The sequence below is a fragment of the Lycium ferocissimum genome, chromosome 10, assembly GCF_029784015.1.
Source record: "Lycium ferocissimum isolate CSIRO_LF1 chromosome 10, AGI_CSIRO_Lferr_CH_V1, whole genome shotgun sequence".
Classification (NCBI taxonomy): Eukaryota; Viridiplantae; Streptophyta; class Magnoliopsida; order Solanales; family Solanaceae; genus Lycium; species Lycium ferocissimum.
In genome coordinates, this window is record NC_081351.1 from 12829176 (window position 1) to 12846800 (window position 17625).

Below are 17625 nucleotides of genomic sequence, written 5' to 3' on the forward strand. Positions count from 1 at the left end.
TTGATTACGGGATAATCCCAAATCACCGAGGTTTTTCAGATTCCCCAACTCACTAGGAATGGGACCAGAAAGTTGGTTAGAAAAAAGATGCAAAATTTTGAGCTCAGTTAAATCACCTAGAGTAATTGGAATTAAACCACGAAGTTGATTTTCGGATAAATCCAACTTGGTGAGGTTTTTCAAATTCCCCAATTAGCTAGGAATGATACCAGACAGTTGGTTAGAATAAAGATACAAACTTTTGAGCTCAGTTAAGTCACCTAGAGAAAATGAAATTGAACTAGTTAGTTGATTATCTGATAAATCCAGTTCAGTAAGGTTTTTCAAATTCCACAACTCACTAGGAATGGGACCAGAAAGTGGGTTAGAATAAAGGTACAAAATTTTGAGCTCAGTTAAGTCACCTATTGTTTTGGGAATTGGACTAGAAAAACTGTTTTTCCCTAAGGTTAAATGCTCAAGGGACTTCATCTTTCCTATTTCGATAGGAATAAGACCAAAAAGTTGGTTAGAATAAAGGTGCAAGGCCTTGAGCTCAATTAAGTGACCTATTGTTTTGGGAATTGGACCAAAATGATTATTTGTCCGTAAGCTTAAATTATCAAGGGACATCATTTTTCCTATTTCTATAGGAATATGACTTGATAATTGGTTCTTTTCAAGATAAGCTTTAACAAGATTGACAAGTTTCCCTATTTTTGTGGGAATGGAACAATTTAAATGGTTGTCAAAGATGTTGAGAGTCTCAAGTTTGGTTAGTGAGACGATTTGTGGTGGGATTGAACTAGAAATTTGATTGATGCACAAGTCAAGATAGACAAGGTTTGTGAGCTTACCAATTTCAGGTGGGATGGTGCCAGAGAGCTGGTTCAGGCTAAGACCAATATATCAAGAAAAGGTAGAGATGAAAATGGAAAATCATTGAGTGTACCATTAACATTAGCATTTGTAATATTCAACATATGTTTACCCGACCATTAATGCATATAACTTCATACCAATCCCTGCATGCGTCAGGACTTAATGTCCAAGAAGCAAATAAGAAGTTATTTTGGTTTAGGAAAGTTGCTTTCCATTTGAGGAGAGTAGTTGCTTCCTCAGTGGAAGCAAAAGTAACTATGAAGAGATATAAGAGAGTGGAAAACTGAAGGAACGAAAATACTCTGGGAACCATCATCAGTTGATTGTTTTGGTTTGTGAAGAACTTGTGCAGGACAGAGTTTTATACTGTAGAGAATCATTACTAAGACTTGTGAGTCAATGGAATTTATTCTCAAGTTGTAAAATACGGGTATGTATCACTGTCCATGGAAGTATATATCAACGAATTAAAAGGGTGTTTCAACTGGGGCTTAAGCTTAAAGTTGTGGAAATATATTTGGGAGATGTTCTCCAGAATTATTCAAAGCTAATGGACAAGCCTGTCAATAGTTGTATCATTTTCGGGGGCCATGTAGTGTGGAATAGTTCAATATGTTTGCTCGGATGGCCCCTAAGAGGAAGAAAAGTCTCACACACTTCCCTTCCATTTGATGTAAATCAAAATTAGATAAATTGGTTTCTTAAAATAAGATATTTGATCTAATAAATCTCTAAAGCAATTCACTTTTCACAAGCTGAAACTAATTAAAGCAATTAGTTCAACCTCCCTGGTAGAGTTAGCAATAATAATTTTTTTTTTAATCTCCAACAAATAGCATCAAATGTTCTCATCTACATCCAAAAAACATTTGAGCACTACAAGATATTTTTTTATAAACCAAGCCATAGATTTTCTTTCAAGTAAATACCTGGTTCGCTTGTACTTGCTAGGTACTTTTGTAGCATACGCAATATCAGACCAAGTGCAGTCAATCACATATCTCATATTTAGGCTAGCATACTCCTTTTTGACTTATCGCAATTTTTTCACTTTGAATTGGGAATAAATAAACACTTAATCGAAAGGAAGTGCAACACATGTAGATTCCACAAAATTGTACTTCACAATTTTCTCAATATAATGTGATGGGTTAAGAAAAGTTTTATCACATGTTTTTTATATTTTTCATTCCAAGAATAAAATTTGCCTCACTCAAATTTCTCATGTCAAAATGGTTGCTACACATATTTTTAGTTTAATTTGACAACACAAATGTTAGACCCAAAGATCAACAAATGATCAACCACTGAGGAAAAACTAACATGTGAACAATTCAAGATTAAAACACGCGCTTGCCACACTTTTCACGATTAATAGTTTTCTCATTTCTATAGCCCCCACTATTTCGAGAATTTAAATATCACTTTTTATGTTTATGACAGTAGTGTCACTCTATTCATAAAAAACTATTAGGTAAATTTTTTACCTTTCCTCCGCTTGAATTGAGCAAGTAGAAAAAAGTACTTTACCCTTTGATCTCTTAAAGAGATTTAGGTACGTCGAAGCGGAATTATGTTGACATCTCCTATCTCAATATCCGCAATTTTTCAAACTGGACAAGAATGAAATCTCCTTAAAATTGTTGGTGAATATACCACAAATTACAATTCAAAAATAAAATGAACAAAATGAATAAATAAATATTCAGGCTGAGGCGCGGATATCTCGCTCTCTTTATGAAGATTCAAGACCACTGCGGCATAATCTTTACTGGTCCAGCAGTATAACTCTAACTTGTGCCCTTCGGGATACAACAGCCCGTCAATATCGTGTGGCTCAAACAACTCCGGACTAGTTGAAGAGTCCAAAGCTCCACCATACGAACACCTTCTCTCAACTAAATAAAACTCTATTTTATCCTCACTATTCAAGAATTTCACACCTCACAAGGTTAGGATGACTAACTATTTATAGGTGAAAAATTTCATCCTTGAATTGAATTGGATGAAAGAGTAAATTCGTGGGATATTAAATTTGTGAGAAAGTGGGAAAGTAATGAGATAATGGTGAAAAAAGTTGAGAGTTTCAATGTACTACAGGGCATGGCCAGTGCTCATATCAGTAAACTGTCTTACAGGCATCACAATTCACAAATACATTACAACGGATAAACTGAGTATCAATTACTCAATTAAAAAGGATTGCATCCAATCATAGTTCATGGTCAAACATAAGACTTCATGTCTCTTGCATTCTTATGGTGCTTCGACAGCTTAAACTTAACCAGGCTGAATGCAGTATTGCGTATAAACACTTCAGATGAATGAAGTGATCTTCTGTGCCTTTTTCTTTCCCGCACTTGGAAAATAATTTTGTTGTTGTGTAAGTTGTATTTATTCTTGGTGATGAACATACTAACAACTAAGAGGGATGTCACCTTTGTTGTAAAAGCAATGCATAGAACAACTCTACCTTTGAAGGCCTTATATAAACTTGCTCAATATCAACAGTAGGTGTACAATTGTATGGTGAATTTCCAGAATATCTAATATATTTTTATTGTTGTTCTCAATTTGTTGGTCTATACTTTAGATCCAACCTGTTTTAACGACCTACATTCTATCATTTTCTTGAAGATTAATGGACTAAAAGGGACCTATAATTAATCATTAAGAATATTAACGAAAATATACAGAGCAATATTCTCTACGACAAAGTGAGTTTTTACGTGAAAAGAAAGAAAATAACACAATTTTATTGCTAATTCACAGTTTTGTGGTACTTCCTTTTCCTGTCTGGGTTTGACTCAGGCGAAAGACTCGTCAAAACCTGCACAAGTTACATGTGACAATCAACACAATATTTTTAGTTATAATTTTCCTAATTGGACAAAAGATGACTTCAACATTCAGACGTAGAATGTTACGTCTCATTTATCCATGCTTATGAGTCATGACAACCATAAATACCTGGCTAATTGCAAGCTGATGTTATGAAATGATCAAGTAATAAACAGAGAGGGTTAAAGATCTGAAACTGCATCCAGTATAATGCAACAGCAAGAATAAAAGGAGACCATGGTTAAAGATTCGGAATTGTCTTTCATTCCAAGGCATAACTTGTATCCATGCGCCTCATATTCGCCCGGAGTTGCATTCCTGACATAACCTAGAAACAATAGGCTAGTAGTGTGACAAGAGAGGGTCGCTCAAATAGTAAGCGCCCTCCACTTTCAACCCAAAAGTTGCGAGTTCGAGTCACCAAGGGAGCAAAGGGGGAGCTCCAGGGGAAGGGGTTTAAAAAAAAAAAAAAAAAATGGCTGGTAGTGCCGAGGAGTCCATTAAAAGAACAACACATAACAGATCATCTTTTTTTGCACTAAAAGCTAGCTCAGAATAGCTGCAAATTGATACCAGGGCACAAGCGTTGTATTGAGGAATACCTCAAATGCTCACATTAGCTCCTTATCACTAAAATATAACTGATATAGAGGAATTAGTTACAGAAATTTTATCTGATCCTGCGTTATTGCGCTGAAATTTCTAATAATATTCTCACAGTGCATCAGCATGGAACGGCAACAATATGAAATTGAAAATAAGCATAACTTAACAATATTCTTACTGACAGGGGAAGAGAAACCCAAAAAATAAAAGATCAACTTCTGGCAATAGGCAAACACATGCTAACCTTGACTTTCAGCTGAGCAACTCTTTTATCGAACAAAGTTCAATAATCAGAGCTTGGTGAAAAACTTTAAAAAGAAGAATAAGATTTCTTAGAGTCGCAACAATCCAAGAGCTAAGTTCAAAATCACGAAATCTGTATATCAGATTTATGAGGCTGCAGAGCACAAACCTATAAATTAGAGTAATAGCAAATTCATCTTCGATCGGTTGATTCCGTTATCTTACTAACCAGTGCAACAGCAAGCTTGATACCTCAATAACTCATCAAAACCTTGTTCCAGGTTGAAGCTCCAGATCAACTACATCACAAAAGCCCAGTAAGGAAATATTTTGCAAAACTTAAGTCTTCTTGAATAATCAAGCTGATAGTTTTGAGCAATATGCATGCTATAAATTCAAGATTTTACTTCTGCACAAAAGATCCAACGTTGTCACAAAATTAATGCCCGTCTTTAGAGATAACATTAATAGTACTACAATCTACAGCCGTTAGTAACTTTATCTTATTTGTGGTTTCACCCAGCAAAACCTAAAATATGGCATTATGGGCATCAAAAACAGATTTTTCTTTTGCGGCAAGCAGATTATTAGAGATCCCATAAGCTTACCCAGCCTATTCTCAAAACTCACCCCTTCCATAAAACAAAAGTAAGTCAACACGTACATATCGACAACTCACAAGTACTAACAAAGAAGAACAAAATCAAACTCTCAGAACACCCAAGATAATGCATGTTTATTAGAAAACATATCAAACCTATAAGACTAAATTCTTTACACCTAACATGAGGCTATTTCAAGAAAACCATGTCAAATTGTCCTGATATTTAAGACTGTATAAACTGTTTATAGCCTAACATATGAAATAATGAGACATAAGAAAACAATTTAAGCTTTTGCAGCTGTCCACTCAATTTGGGACGGTATGAAGGCATGTAGAGGTTATTGCTAGAAAAATCCAACGAAATCTACAAATAAAGCGAACTTAAGCTCAATATAAATGCTTATACAACCTCCATAACGTCATCTTGTATCATATCAATTTCACCTCTAAGCACAACTGAACATTATTGGTCAAGAATATTAGTTAGTGAGCTCAAAAATGATGCAGTAACTGAAAAATTAAGGGAAAAATTGTATTAATAGAACCTCGCACTGCAAAATTAGAACTTTCTTTTTCTTTTCAAAACTTACAACTTAAGAAACACTTAAAACGTTGAGTGCCCCAGGAGAATTTCCTATATGATGAGTTTTATAGATAAATTTGCAAGATAGAGACCTCACAAAAGATATGCTAAACAAACCATAGAAAGCAGACAAAAGAATCCCATAGCCCGAAGATTTACAATTGTAAAACCTCAGAAAGAGGAAGCAAATTTCAATAATAATGTCAGCGGATCGGAAATCCTGTAGTACTAACAGTTTGGTTGTGCATTTCTCTGTTTTCAGAAATCACAAGAGTATAATTGACACAGCAGATGCATTACTCTATTTTCAGAAATACTCTTGCATGAAAAAATAGCATCTCATTGAGTTAACAAATCTCAGAGTAAGACAGAAGTGTAATTAGCTTTTTGCAAAATCTGTACCTAAGCTGTCAAGGGACATGCTTTGTTCCTTCATTTGACACGGCAACATAGCACCTTCTCACATTTGATGATATCTTCTTCATTCTCTAGAGGTATGTTGATGTCTTCTGAGTTTTCCACTTCCGCATATGAAGTAGAACTCCAGGATCAACTGAAATGGAGAACAGTAAAGTTTCAGAACATGGTGCTCGAAAACTAAAGGCAATGCTTCAACATTATAAAGATGTATAAGAACACACTAAAATAACATATAAGAATAGAGGAATTATATCACTCTCTAGAATACAGAACCGTGAATATTTTGTAAATGCAGCACTGCAAATCAGACATCAGATGTCGAGTACAGACTTTAATACATACTGAAATATTATTTACTTCTTATATCAATTAACCAGTTTTGATAAAATATATATATCGGAGTAGCATTCTTCATTTAAGATGTAGAACTACAGTAGAAATATCGTACACTCCTCATTGGAATAGAAATGTACTCTCGCTGCTTCAACTTTGCTAATCTCACATTATGAATTCCTAATCTTTCAACATATTTGCCGACAAAAGATTATTGATTAATATTTTTGACTTATATTGAAGTAGTACCCTTGAGTGTAAAATGTCAAACATGCCTAAATAACATTTTGCCAGGGAAGAAATAACATGCCTGAAGGCCTTAAAGAGTAATCTCCTGTAATACCGGAAATATTTTTTCCGTATAAACAACTGCAAAAGAAAACATAAGATTTAGCACCATTACTAATCAATACAGTGTGTATTGAGTTCAATGGAAAAAAAAAATTCATCTAAAAATAACAGTATGTTCAGTAAATTATATCAAACCTGATTAAGACAGCAAATAACATAGATGAACCAAAAAAAAAAATAAAATTACGATATTCAGATACTAACCCAAATTTTCTTTCATCTCCAACTTCGTTCTAGCAAAAAATTAACAATGGGAATGAGTAAGCCACAATGAACCAAGAAAACTAACTAAATATATACCTGACTTGTAAAAAGCTCACATGCATGCCAAAGGAGGAAGAACGGTAAGCTTTAAAAATACAGGTAGTGCGATTCAGTGGATAAGTCTAGTCAAGGGTTTAGAACCAGAATTGGTGTTTATTTAATCGGATTTTTGGGAGAAATTTGTGTTCCTGTGCCTAGGCAGAGAAGACGACAAAGGGTAAAGAGGAATAAACTGGGAAAAATAAAAGTAAAGGTGGCAAAAAAGTTCACTAATTAGAAATAGGTCAAACTTGTCTTAAAAATGTGATTAAGTTAAAATGGATTGAATTATAATTTTTAAAACTTATTAATCTTTTACAAAATATACAAAAGCCCACACACATTATACAAAATCTTCCAACCAACCCCCACGACCCCAACTTCATTATTTCAAAAAAAAAAAAAAAAAAAAAAAAAAAACAGTTCCTCTAGGCGACAAAAGGCCGACCACTCCCCATCCATCGCCTTCATCTCGTTTTTCCTCTACATCTCATTTTTCCTCTACAAAATCAAGCAATTTGTTCTTCTTCGTCGCTGCTGCTCGTTTCTCTCTCTCTCCATTGCTGCTGCTTCTCTATTCATTCTCAGGTACAGTTTTTCTTTCACTTGGTTCAAAAGTTAGGGTTTTGAAATCAAAGTGTGAAAATGATGATTTTGGTTAGAGAAGATGAAGAAGAACATGGTTTTGTCTTGAATGTTGTTTGTTTTGTTGTTCTGTGTTTGAGAAGTTCTAGTTTGGGGTATTTGTTGCACTTGTTGGGGTTTGTGAGTTTGTAAACAGTGTATGTAGTTGTGAAATTATGGTTTTTGGTGCTGTTTTTGTTCTTGTTCACCTTAGTGTTTCGAAAAAAAAAAAAGGCTTGCAATTTTATTGATGTTTTCCAACAACTGAGGTTACCTTTTGCAGCAAATTCAGCACTTGTTTGACAGTTGCAAACATCTGCTGAGGTTGCGTGGTTAAAAAACCCCTATTTGGTGTATTTTGTTTAAGTTATAAGTGAGATTTGTGATGGTTGTGTGTTCGTAGTGAAATATAGATGTTTTGTAGTTAAAATTAGATGTTTTTGCTGTTGTTGTTGTTGTTGTCATGGTATGGTTTAGGAAAAGTTTTGAAAATCAAAACAATTATTGAGGATCTTGCAGCAACTGAAGCAATTGTTGCAGCATATTAACAAGCTGTTGTAAAAAATCAAAACAGTTGCTAAGGTGTTGCTACTGTTTTTTTATTTGCAACAGCTGTAGAATCCGCTGCAACAAGTAATAAGTTGTTGCAACAACTTCATATTTTGTTGCAACAGATTAAGAATGCATTGCAACAATGATTACTTTGTTGTTGCAACGATTCCTTTTCCCTTTTTACTTTGTATGTTGCACTAATCAATTAAAATTATTTTTTTTATCTCCTGTGTGTAGACAAATGGACTCCAGTTAAAAGAAAAGGAGAAAAACCAACTAAGGGAGAAAGTAAAAGAGCCAAGGTGCAAACACCATTAGATGAACTTGTGAGTGTTATTTGTGAATCAGCAAATCTAGAGGAAAGAGTTAGTGAAACTGGGGCTTCAGAAAGAGAGAAACCCACGAAACCTCTCAAGTAGAAGTTTCTGTTGGGGATGAAGAAGAAAGAGATAAAAATGAAAAAGTGAAGAACAACAAAAAGATAAAGAAAATGAAGTAGATGAAGGAGATGATGAAGTAGACAAAAATGAAGAAACTAGAGAAGAAACTGAAAAAGATAATGAAAAATCTGATGAAGGAGATGAAGAAAATGATGAAGGAGGTGAAGAAAATGGAGATGAAGGAGGTGAAGAAGATGAAGAAACTGAAAAGGGTAATGAAGAAGAAGAAAAAGAATCTACAGATCACATGTCGACGACTTTGGCCGAGTTAAGAAACAAGAGGAAACATAATGTGGATGCCAATATTCTTGAGTCTTCTAGTATTGCCACAGATCCTAATAGACCTTCCATTGACGAGGTCATCAAGAGTTTCAGCATTGAAAAGTACGGCGTGAGGATGCCGCTGAATGAAAATAATAATTTGTCCGGTGATATTGTGGTCAAATCAAGCATGGACAAGGGCTTTGACAAATTTATGGGCATTCTTCAGCAGCAGGGGTTGGAGAATTCCTTTAGGGCTAGCTTCTTTGGGCTCTATTTAGATTTGCCTGAAGAAACCAGTGCGCGGGTTTAAATGATAATGGTGTCTGGGCTTTTGAAGTGTAGGATTATTTGTGATAGAAAGGATGAGGTTTGGATTAATTAATGGGGCATGCCGGTTTGCTTTGACATGAAGAAGTTTGCCATAGTTACCGGATTGAGATGTCATCCTTGTGAGCCTCTTCCTACTATTCTATTAACCAAGCCAGCCCAGACTCCTAAAGTAGCTAAGCCAGCAAATAAAGCAAAGCTTTCCAAAGCTAAGAATGATGTCTCTTTGGTAGATTTAGTGGGAAAGAGCTACAAAGAGAAGAAATTGTTGGAAGATTTGGAGTCCCAAACTTTCTCGAAAACGCACAAGGAGGCACTGTGCTAAGTTTGGTTTGTGTACAGTGTTCTTTGGGCAAGAGACACAAACAACAACATACCGCTTGGATTGATTAAACTTGCGGAGGACTATGATGCCTTCAACAACTATTCCTGGGGTCTTAAAAGCTTTAGGTTGACTGTTGAATATTTGCTGAGAGAATTGAAGCCAACAGGGAAGACGGTCAACCTATATGGCTTCCCTTGGGCTTTCATGGTAAACTTTCTTCAATGTTTTATCTATTTTTTTTTTCTTTTTGTATTTCAATCACTATTTTGATTTTTGATGGCATCTTTTTTTTAGGCTTGGGTATTTGAAGCCATTTCTCACCTCCGGCATCAAGTCAAGGAATACTCCGAAGAAGCTACCTTTCCAAGAATTCTTAGATGGCTGACTACCAGGAACAACACAAAATTGAGTGTTGACCTTTTCAACCCTCCTAAGGAAGCTGTATGCATTAGAACACATTTATAAACTTAACTTCTATAAGCTTAAATAATTTACAACAGATAACTTGTTGTTGGAATAGCTTTTGTAATCTCTTCAAAATATGCATCCGTTGCAATAAGTTATGAATACTGTTGGACAATGTCCAACAAATGAGTAACTTTGTTGTAACAAGTTACCCAATGATGAATCTGTTATAACATGCAACTATTTTTTACAACGGATGAGTAACTTTCTTCGTCGCAACAAGTTACCCATCCATTGGAAAATGTCAACCAGATGAGAAACTTTACAAAGTTACACATCCGGCTGTTGGACAATGTCCAACAAGTATCACATCTGTTGGAACAGATCACTTTATTTGCTAATCTGATAACTTCTGAATATGTTACAGTAAGTTTGTACAACAAGTACGATAATCTGTTGCAACAAGTTACTAATCTGTTGGACAATATCCAACAAATGAGTAACCTGCTGCAATAAGTTACCCATCTGTTGGATATTGTCCAATAGATGTGTAATGAGTTGATAACATCTTTAAATAGGTTTTTCTTTTCATGATTTAACACTATTTTGATATATCTACTTTCTTGTTGTAGGTTGTGCACCCATGGCTTGTCCCGACAATAAGAGAGTTGGAGATGTCATGCCTTGTCACCTTTGTGCCTATAGAATCTGTGCCTGACAGATTGATTGATGGGTTCAAAGGGGAATTGGCTGGAGTGACAGCCATCACAAGGGAATCAGGTGGGGTTGATGATATTGTTGCTGGTGGTAATGTTGGTATTGATGTTGTTGGTGGTGTTGTTCAACTTGTTGATGCTGGTGGTGGTGGTAGTGGTGTTGATGTTGGTGATGATGTCCCGACAAGTATTGCTGGTGAAAAATTAAGAGATGATGATGTTGATATTGGTGGTTTTACTCTAGTTACTGGATTTAGTGGTGTTGGAGGATTTGGTGGTAATTTTAGTGGTGGTGGATTGAGTGGTAAAAGATTTGCTGATGTTGGTGCCAGTACCTCTAAGGTGCCCTTATGTGCTTGTGAATGCCCCACTTGCAAGGATAAAATGGATAATTTGGTTAGAAAGATTGAGGAGTTGGTGCAGGCCCAAGAAGCCACAAACACTTCTATCCAGAGGTTGAAATCCAAGAGGGGTATCCATCCATCAAAAAACCTTTCCTCACCCTATACTCCTATTCATGTTCGGAGGAGGGGCAAAGCAATTGCCAAGGCACCTGCATCGGTTAGATCAAGGAAACCTGCTGCTAATCCTAGTAAGTCAATTGAGACTCCTCTTCTTGAAGTTGGGCCAAAAGTGCTAAAGAAGGTGGACATTTTCAAGATTGTAAATGCCCAAAGAAAGAAAAACCTTGACACTGTGCTTAAAGCCAAAAAGAGTGGGAAAATAATGTACTCAATGCATGAATCTGGGGCCCCAGACTTCAAGGTTTTCACAAGCATGGATATTTGGTAGGAGGATTGGGTAAGTTTCAACACTTGTATATATCTATCTAATTCAGTATGTTGTTGCAACAAGTCCTTTATTTTGTTGAATCTGTTCGACAAGTTAACTAAGTTGTTCTGTGTGTCCTTTATTTTATTGAATCTATTGCAGCAATTTAACTAGCTGTCGCAACAGGTCCTTTATTTTGTTGAAATAAGTTACTTATTTGTTATAACAAGTAACTAATTGTTTTACTACTTTTACTTTAGTATGTAGATGAAATCCTGCTTCTAATGCGTATGAGGCAAATCAATTTCCCTGAGTACTATGATTCCACTGACATAATCCTGGACCTCAACTTTTATAATAACATTCTCAAGAGGTACACAGATTTGACAAATGAGAGTACAGTTTCGAATATCGTGCCTTTGGAGGTTAGACTTGCTGAATTTCGGTGGGATAATGAAGTGGTCAATTATTGTAGAGGTATTAGACCCTACCCAGATGGCTGCTCGTGGGCTAGTGCAAAGAGAGTTTTAACAGTGATGAATATTGATGTCACACATTTTGTCACTCTCGAGTTCAAGATTAAAGAGGGAGTGATAAATGTTTATGACTGCAACGTTCCTGTCTACCTAGATAATGCTTTTTTTTGTTACATGCAGCTTGTATTGGAATTGTGGTCCAAGTTACTGAAACAGAGTGGCATGTTCGCACACTTGCCTGCAAAGTTACTCAATGAACTGTGGGAATTCAATAGGAGCATGAATCTCCCCCGTAATGTCACTGCCAGGGCATGTGGTTTGTGGTCACTTGCTTTTATAGAGGCTTTGCTTACCAGTACAACTGTGACAAAACCTGAAAGTCTAATCAGCGACAACTCTGCGGGGAGGATGCAATGGAGATGGGTCTTAGGTGTGATTGAAAAGGTGTTGGAGCCCTAAGATGGGCTGATAAACAATTTATTTAATTTTTGTTTTTTGGAGCCCAAATGTGGCCTGTTGAACAATTTATTTTAGCTTTCTACTTTATGTCATTGGTGAATTATGGTGGATGTTGATGACATTATGTAATTTAAGTATATATTAGGTGTTCAGTACCTTTCTAAGACATTTTCTGCAAGTATTTAAGTCTTGTTCAGTACATTATGTTTAGTAGTTTCAAACAAGTCACAAAATCTAACAAACCGTTTGTTGAAGAAGTTGCAAACAAGTTGATAATGTTTGTTGCAACAAGTTTATAATCTGTTGCAAGTTGAATGGGTCGATAGTTGCGTAACAAGTTGATAATCTACGTTGTAACAAGTTGCTTATACTGTTGCGACGGATGGCTGATTGCTTGTTTAAACAAAGTTACTTAGTTGTTACGAAATCATACCTAGATGTTGTAAATGTGTATATATATAGATCACTAAATATGGGTACATCAAGTAGTTCTCATCAAATTACTCCAACGATCCCTTGATTTAGGAAGAATACACTTAGTTGATCACATGTCCTGACTCAGAATACCATCAAATTGATTAGGTACATATACTGAATAATAAATATCATTGGTTTCCTTTGTTTATCACGAAATATGGGTGAATCAAGTGATTCTCATCAAATTACTCCAACGATCACTCGATTAGGGAAGAATACACTTAGTTGATCATATGTCCTGACTCAGAGCACCATCGAATTGATTAGGTACATATACTGAACAATAAATATCATTGGTTTCTTTTGTTTATCACTAAATATGGGTGAATCAAGTAGTTCTCATCAAATTACTCTAACGATCGCTCGATTAGGGAAGAATACACTTAGTTGATCATATGTCCTGACTCAGAATACCATCAAATTGATTAGGTACATATACTGAACAATAAATATCATTGGTTTCCTTTGTTTATCACTAAATATGGGTGAATCAAGTAGTTCTCATCAAATTACTCCAACGATCGCTCGATTTGGGAAGAATACACTTAGAATTACCCATCTAATCAATGAAATTACAGTCTAATCCATTAAGGATGTTAGTGGATAAATATATTGATCATCAAATATCATTGAATCCCTTTGTTTAACACTAAATATCATTGATTCCCTTTGTTGATCACTAAATATATGTGACCTATATCATAGTAATTGCAACAATTGTAGTATCTGTTGCAGCAGGTAACATAGCTATTGAACAAGTCATATCACTTGTTGGACAAAACACAACAAGTTATGGAGTTTTTGCAACAACTCATTCCATTTGTTGTAAAAACTCAAAACACCAAATAACTTGCTGTAACAAGTCATGTCACTTGTTGGAAAACCAAGTTAAGTAACTTTGTTGCTACAACAAGTCTGATTACTGGTTGGGAAAATCCCAACAAGTTACAGAGCTGTTGCAACAGAATTATTACTTGTTGGAAACTATTCAGAAATTGCAAAACCACAGAACATACATTGGTGATTTGAGCAAGATCAACATATCATATAAACCAAGTTCACAAACACAAACAATAGAATTTCCCATTATAAGAAAAGAACAACATAAAAATGTCATAAATTCCAATTTCACAAACACCAACAATAGTAATTATTATTACAAAACATTGCAAGATTAACAATTATGGACCAGTTCGGTTTGGGCATGTAGTTTTTTATGGCCAGCCGTTTTGCATATGGAGCATTTGTTTTTCCTCATTGGAAATGATTCCCTGCATACCCGTTCTCATATGTCCCCCTTGTCAAAGCTTTTGCAATCTCCATGCCCTTTCAGAACTTCCAATAACTTACCTTACAACCCAATTCTGTACGGATTGAGGGATTCATATCTTTTGTAGATGGGCCTTTACCGTCAGGAAACCTATCTTTGAAGTATTCACCAATGACTTTCGCTGTAGCGTGTGGATTATGGCTCGTAATGTGCTTAGAGCCACATGTGTGATGCTTTATGTAGGTTCTGATACAAAATCTGTCAGAACTTAAAAGCTTCACAGCCCTTAGCCACCACTTGCACTCCGGATGTACACATCTGTAGCAATGCACAGTACGCAAATTAATCACCTTCTTGATTCTAAAAAATTTCTTCAATCAAGCAAGTTTCAATAAAGTTGCTAGTGCTTCCTTGTTATTGAATGACATTCCTTTATAAAACTTTGTTTCATCATCTTGAACATGGCTAAATTGTGTTGATTGTGTAGTGCCCAATGTGGTCTTTCGCAACTTTGGGTATAGGAATACGGTCAACCCAACTTCTATTATACGGGATATCCACATCTATCCCATCCAATTCATTATTTAACATGACTTGTTGGTCTTGAGATAAATTGTGGTTCTCTACAGGAGCTTCCCGACAACGTATACCCTTAAAATGGGCCTAGCTACATCATTCGAATAAGCACGCAAACGAAACTGATCAGTTATCTTAAATGGCAAGACCCTCTAATTTTCAAAAGAGCTGTGCATGTAAGTGATGGTAAGATCTTTTTGGTTCACAAGTTAATTCGCAATAGGTGATGATTAGGTTCACAAAATAATCAAACGCAACATCTCTTTGGACAGTCATCGCTATCGTCTCTAACATGTCACTACCCTTCCATTGCCAAATATATCAATTATTCTTCACGATCCATTCACCATGGCAATCAACCCCTATTGTTATTGAGTCCCCAATTAGTGGTGTTCGAGGTAACTGAAGATATTTTGTTTAACAAAAAATTAGTCATGAGAGTACATACCAAACTATAACAAAATGAAACAGCTGCAGTAGTTGTTCCAACAGATTATTGACTTGTTGGAACAAGTGGACTACTTATACAACGGATTTAGTAATGGATCTGTTGTAGAAGTTGCAACAACCACATTATCTGTTGCAACAACTACACCAATTACTATAACTTGTTGGAAAATCAGTAGATTTATACCCCGATGAAAAATTGAAATAAAATAACATTATTTTACTATCACGCCCCCGAACCATAGCACAGGCGTAACACGACGCAATTGCACGGCGTGTGACCGAGCGAACCACATGGCTTGTTGAATCATCATGAGGCATACATGAGCGGAATACAACACGAATGCATGATAAGCCTTTATAAAACGTAATAAGTCATAATGCTTAAATAAAAATACTTGTTTAAAAACATAAGTGCAAAATTAACATGAATGAACAAAAATGGTTATATGACTCCGAAAGCCTGACATAACATAATTGACTTGTCAAGTCTATGAAACCTCTATCAGGAATCTGACTGGAAAACATAATTGCTGGGACAAGGCCCCTAACATACCTTCAAATGCATAGCTAATAAATAAAGATAGCTTACTAAGACCCCGAATGAGATGGGGCTCACGATAAGGTGATGAGCGAATCCTGCGGCGGATGCGTCGTCCTATAAATCGGTACACACGTCGTGAAATGCGAGGCCCACAGGAGCAATAAAAGGGGACGTCAGCACATTGAATGTACTGGTATGTAAAACAAATGAAGAAATAACATGGGACATGGAATAACATGATAAGAAGTGAAACTGAAAACCTGAACATAAACATGAGCATAAGCACATAAATGTATATATAACATGGGTAAAACATAGTAAGTGGGAGAGCATTTTATAAATCGACAACATGATATCACTACGTGGGTATGTGGAGTATGGTGCTTCGCCAGACCAACAGAGCCCCCATACCTTGCTAGGGTATAAGGTGAAACGTTCCTGATGGATCCATTCAGTGTAAAATTAAGGAACCGTCCTAACTGGGCGGAGCGATCCTTGTTCTACGGTGGCTACATAGTTTCAGGCTATCTGAGCCTTCTCGGTAATTCGTGCAACTCCCAAAAACATGAACATGATATAGTTGGATAAGAAGCCCATGATTTCACGACATAACTTGTAACATGGTTTTCATGAAATAACTTGTAACATGGTGTTCATGAAATAACTTGTAGGCATGCTTTGAAATAATCTAACATAAAAATGGTTCATATCAAATAGCTTGTAAAACATGGGTTTGAATAATATAGTTACATAAGTATACGTTTAACTTGAAAACATGCTTGTAACTTGTTGGGTGAAATCATAAAGCTTCATGTAAACATAATGAGAACACATGAGAAAGAATTCATGAGTCGTGGATTAAGCTAGGGTTCCTAATAACCGTAATGGAAAATTAGGAATACAATGACGAATATAGATACCAAATTTCATGTTCATAATTACATAACTACGGGCTACCAATATGTTGGGTTTAATGCCCTAGGGTTTGAACTTCATGGATATCAAGAAACGGAGAGTGGGGAGGAACGTAAAGATTCCCACACGTGGATAGAAGTTCTACATACCTTAGTTGCTCTAAAACTTGAATTAAAGACTTGAACTTTGAAGAAGATTTCCAAAATCTTGAATCTTGAACCTTGAGATGGGTTTTCTTGAAAACCCTAGGTTAGGAACAATGATTTCTTGTTTAGATTACAAGGATATATATATTAGAATTCACTTGGAATGGTTAGAATAGGCTTACCTTAGTGTTCTTGATAATGGGAGAGGGTAAGAGATCGTTCTAGGGCTTGAAGGAATGAAACTTGTGAAATAAAACTGAGTTTCCCGTCTTTTAATGTCTCAGTCGCGGCACTGTTACGGTCCGTAACACTGGACCGTAACATGGGCCAAAATTCCTGTGAGCATCTAAGTTTTTGGGTTAGGTTACGGCCACCTGTTATGGGCCGTAACACATGTTACAGTCCGTAACACTGGACCGTAACGCGGGGTGGAATTTCTAGTGTTGGTCTAATTTTTTGAGGTTAGGGTACAGTGACTCGTTACGGGCTATAACACATGTTACAATCCGTAACGATGAACCATCCTTTGGTCCAAAAGTTACGAGACGGTAATTTTCCAAGCGTACCCGTTACGGTATGAATGACGGGCCGTAACACAGGTTATGGATTGTCTCTTGGAGCGTAACGTGTTGTTTTCTGAACTGGAACATGTTTTCGATTCCAACACTCTCCTTCTTGGATTTCTAACCTCCTGAGTCATGAATATGGTTTAGTACGGATTTTACGAGGTGTTAAATATCTCCCCC

At 36.0% G+C, this 17625-nt stretch overlaps 1 protein-coding gene across 1 annotated transcript in view; it reads right to left on the bottom strand.

Moving 5' to 3' along the window:
• LOC132034612 (probable leucine-rich repeat receptor-like protein kinase At1g35710) overlaps nt 1–1174 on the bottom strand; it is a 10241-nt gene extending 9067 nt beyond the window's left edge. Inside the window, exons 1-2 of the mRNA XM_059425002.1 lie at nt 999–1174; nt 240–874 (exon numbers count right to left, since the gene is read on the bottom strand). Coding sequence (XP_059280985.1) covers nt 240–874; nt 999–1174 — 811 coding nt within the window. The remainder of the gene's footprint in view (nt 1–239; nt 875–998) is intronic.
• Between the last annotated feature and the right edge of the window lie 16451 nt (nt 1175–17625).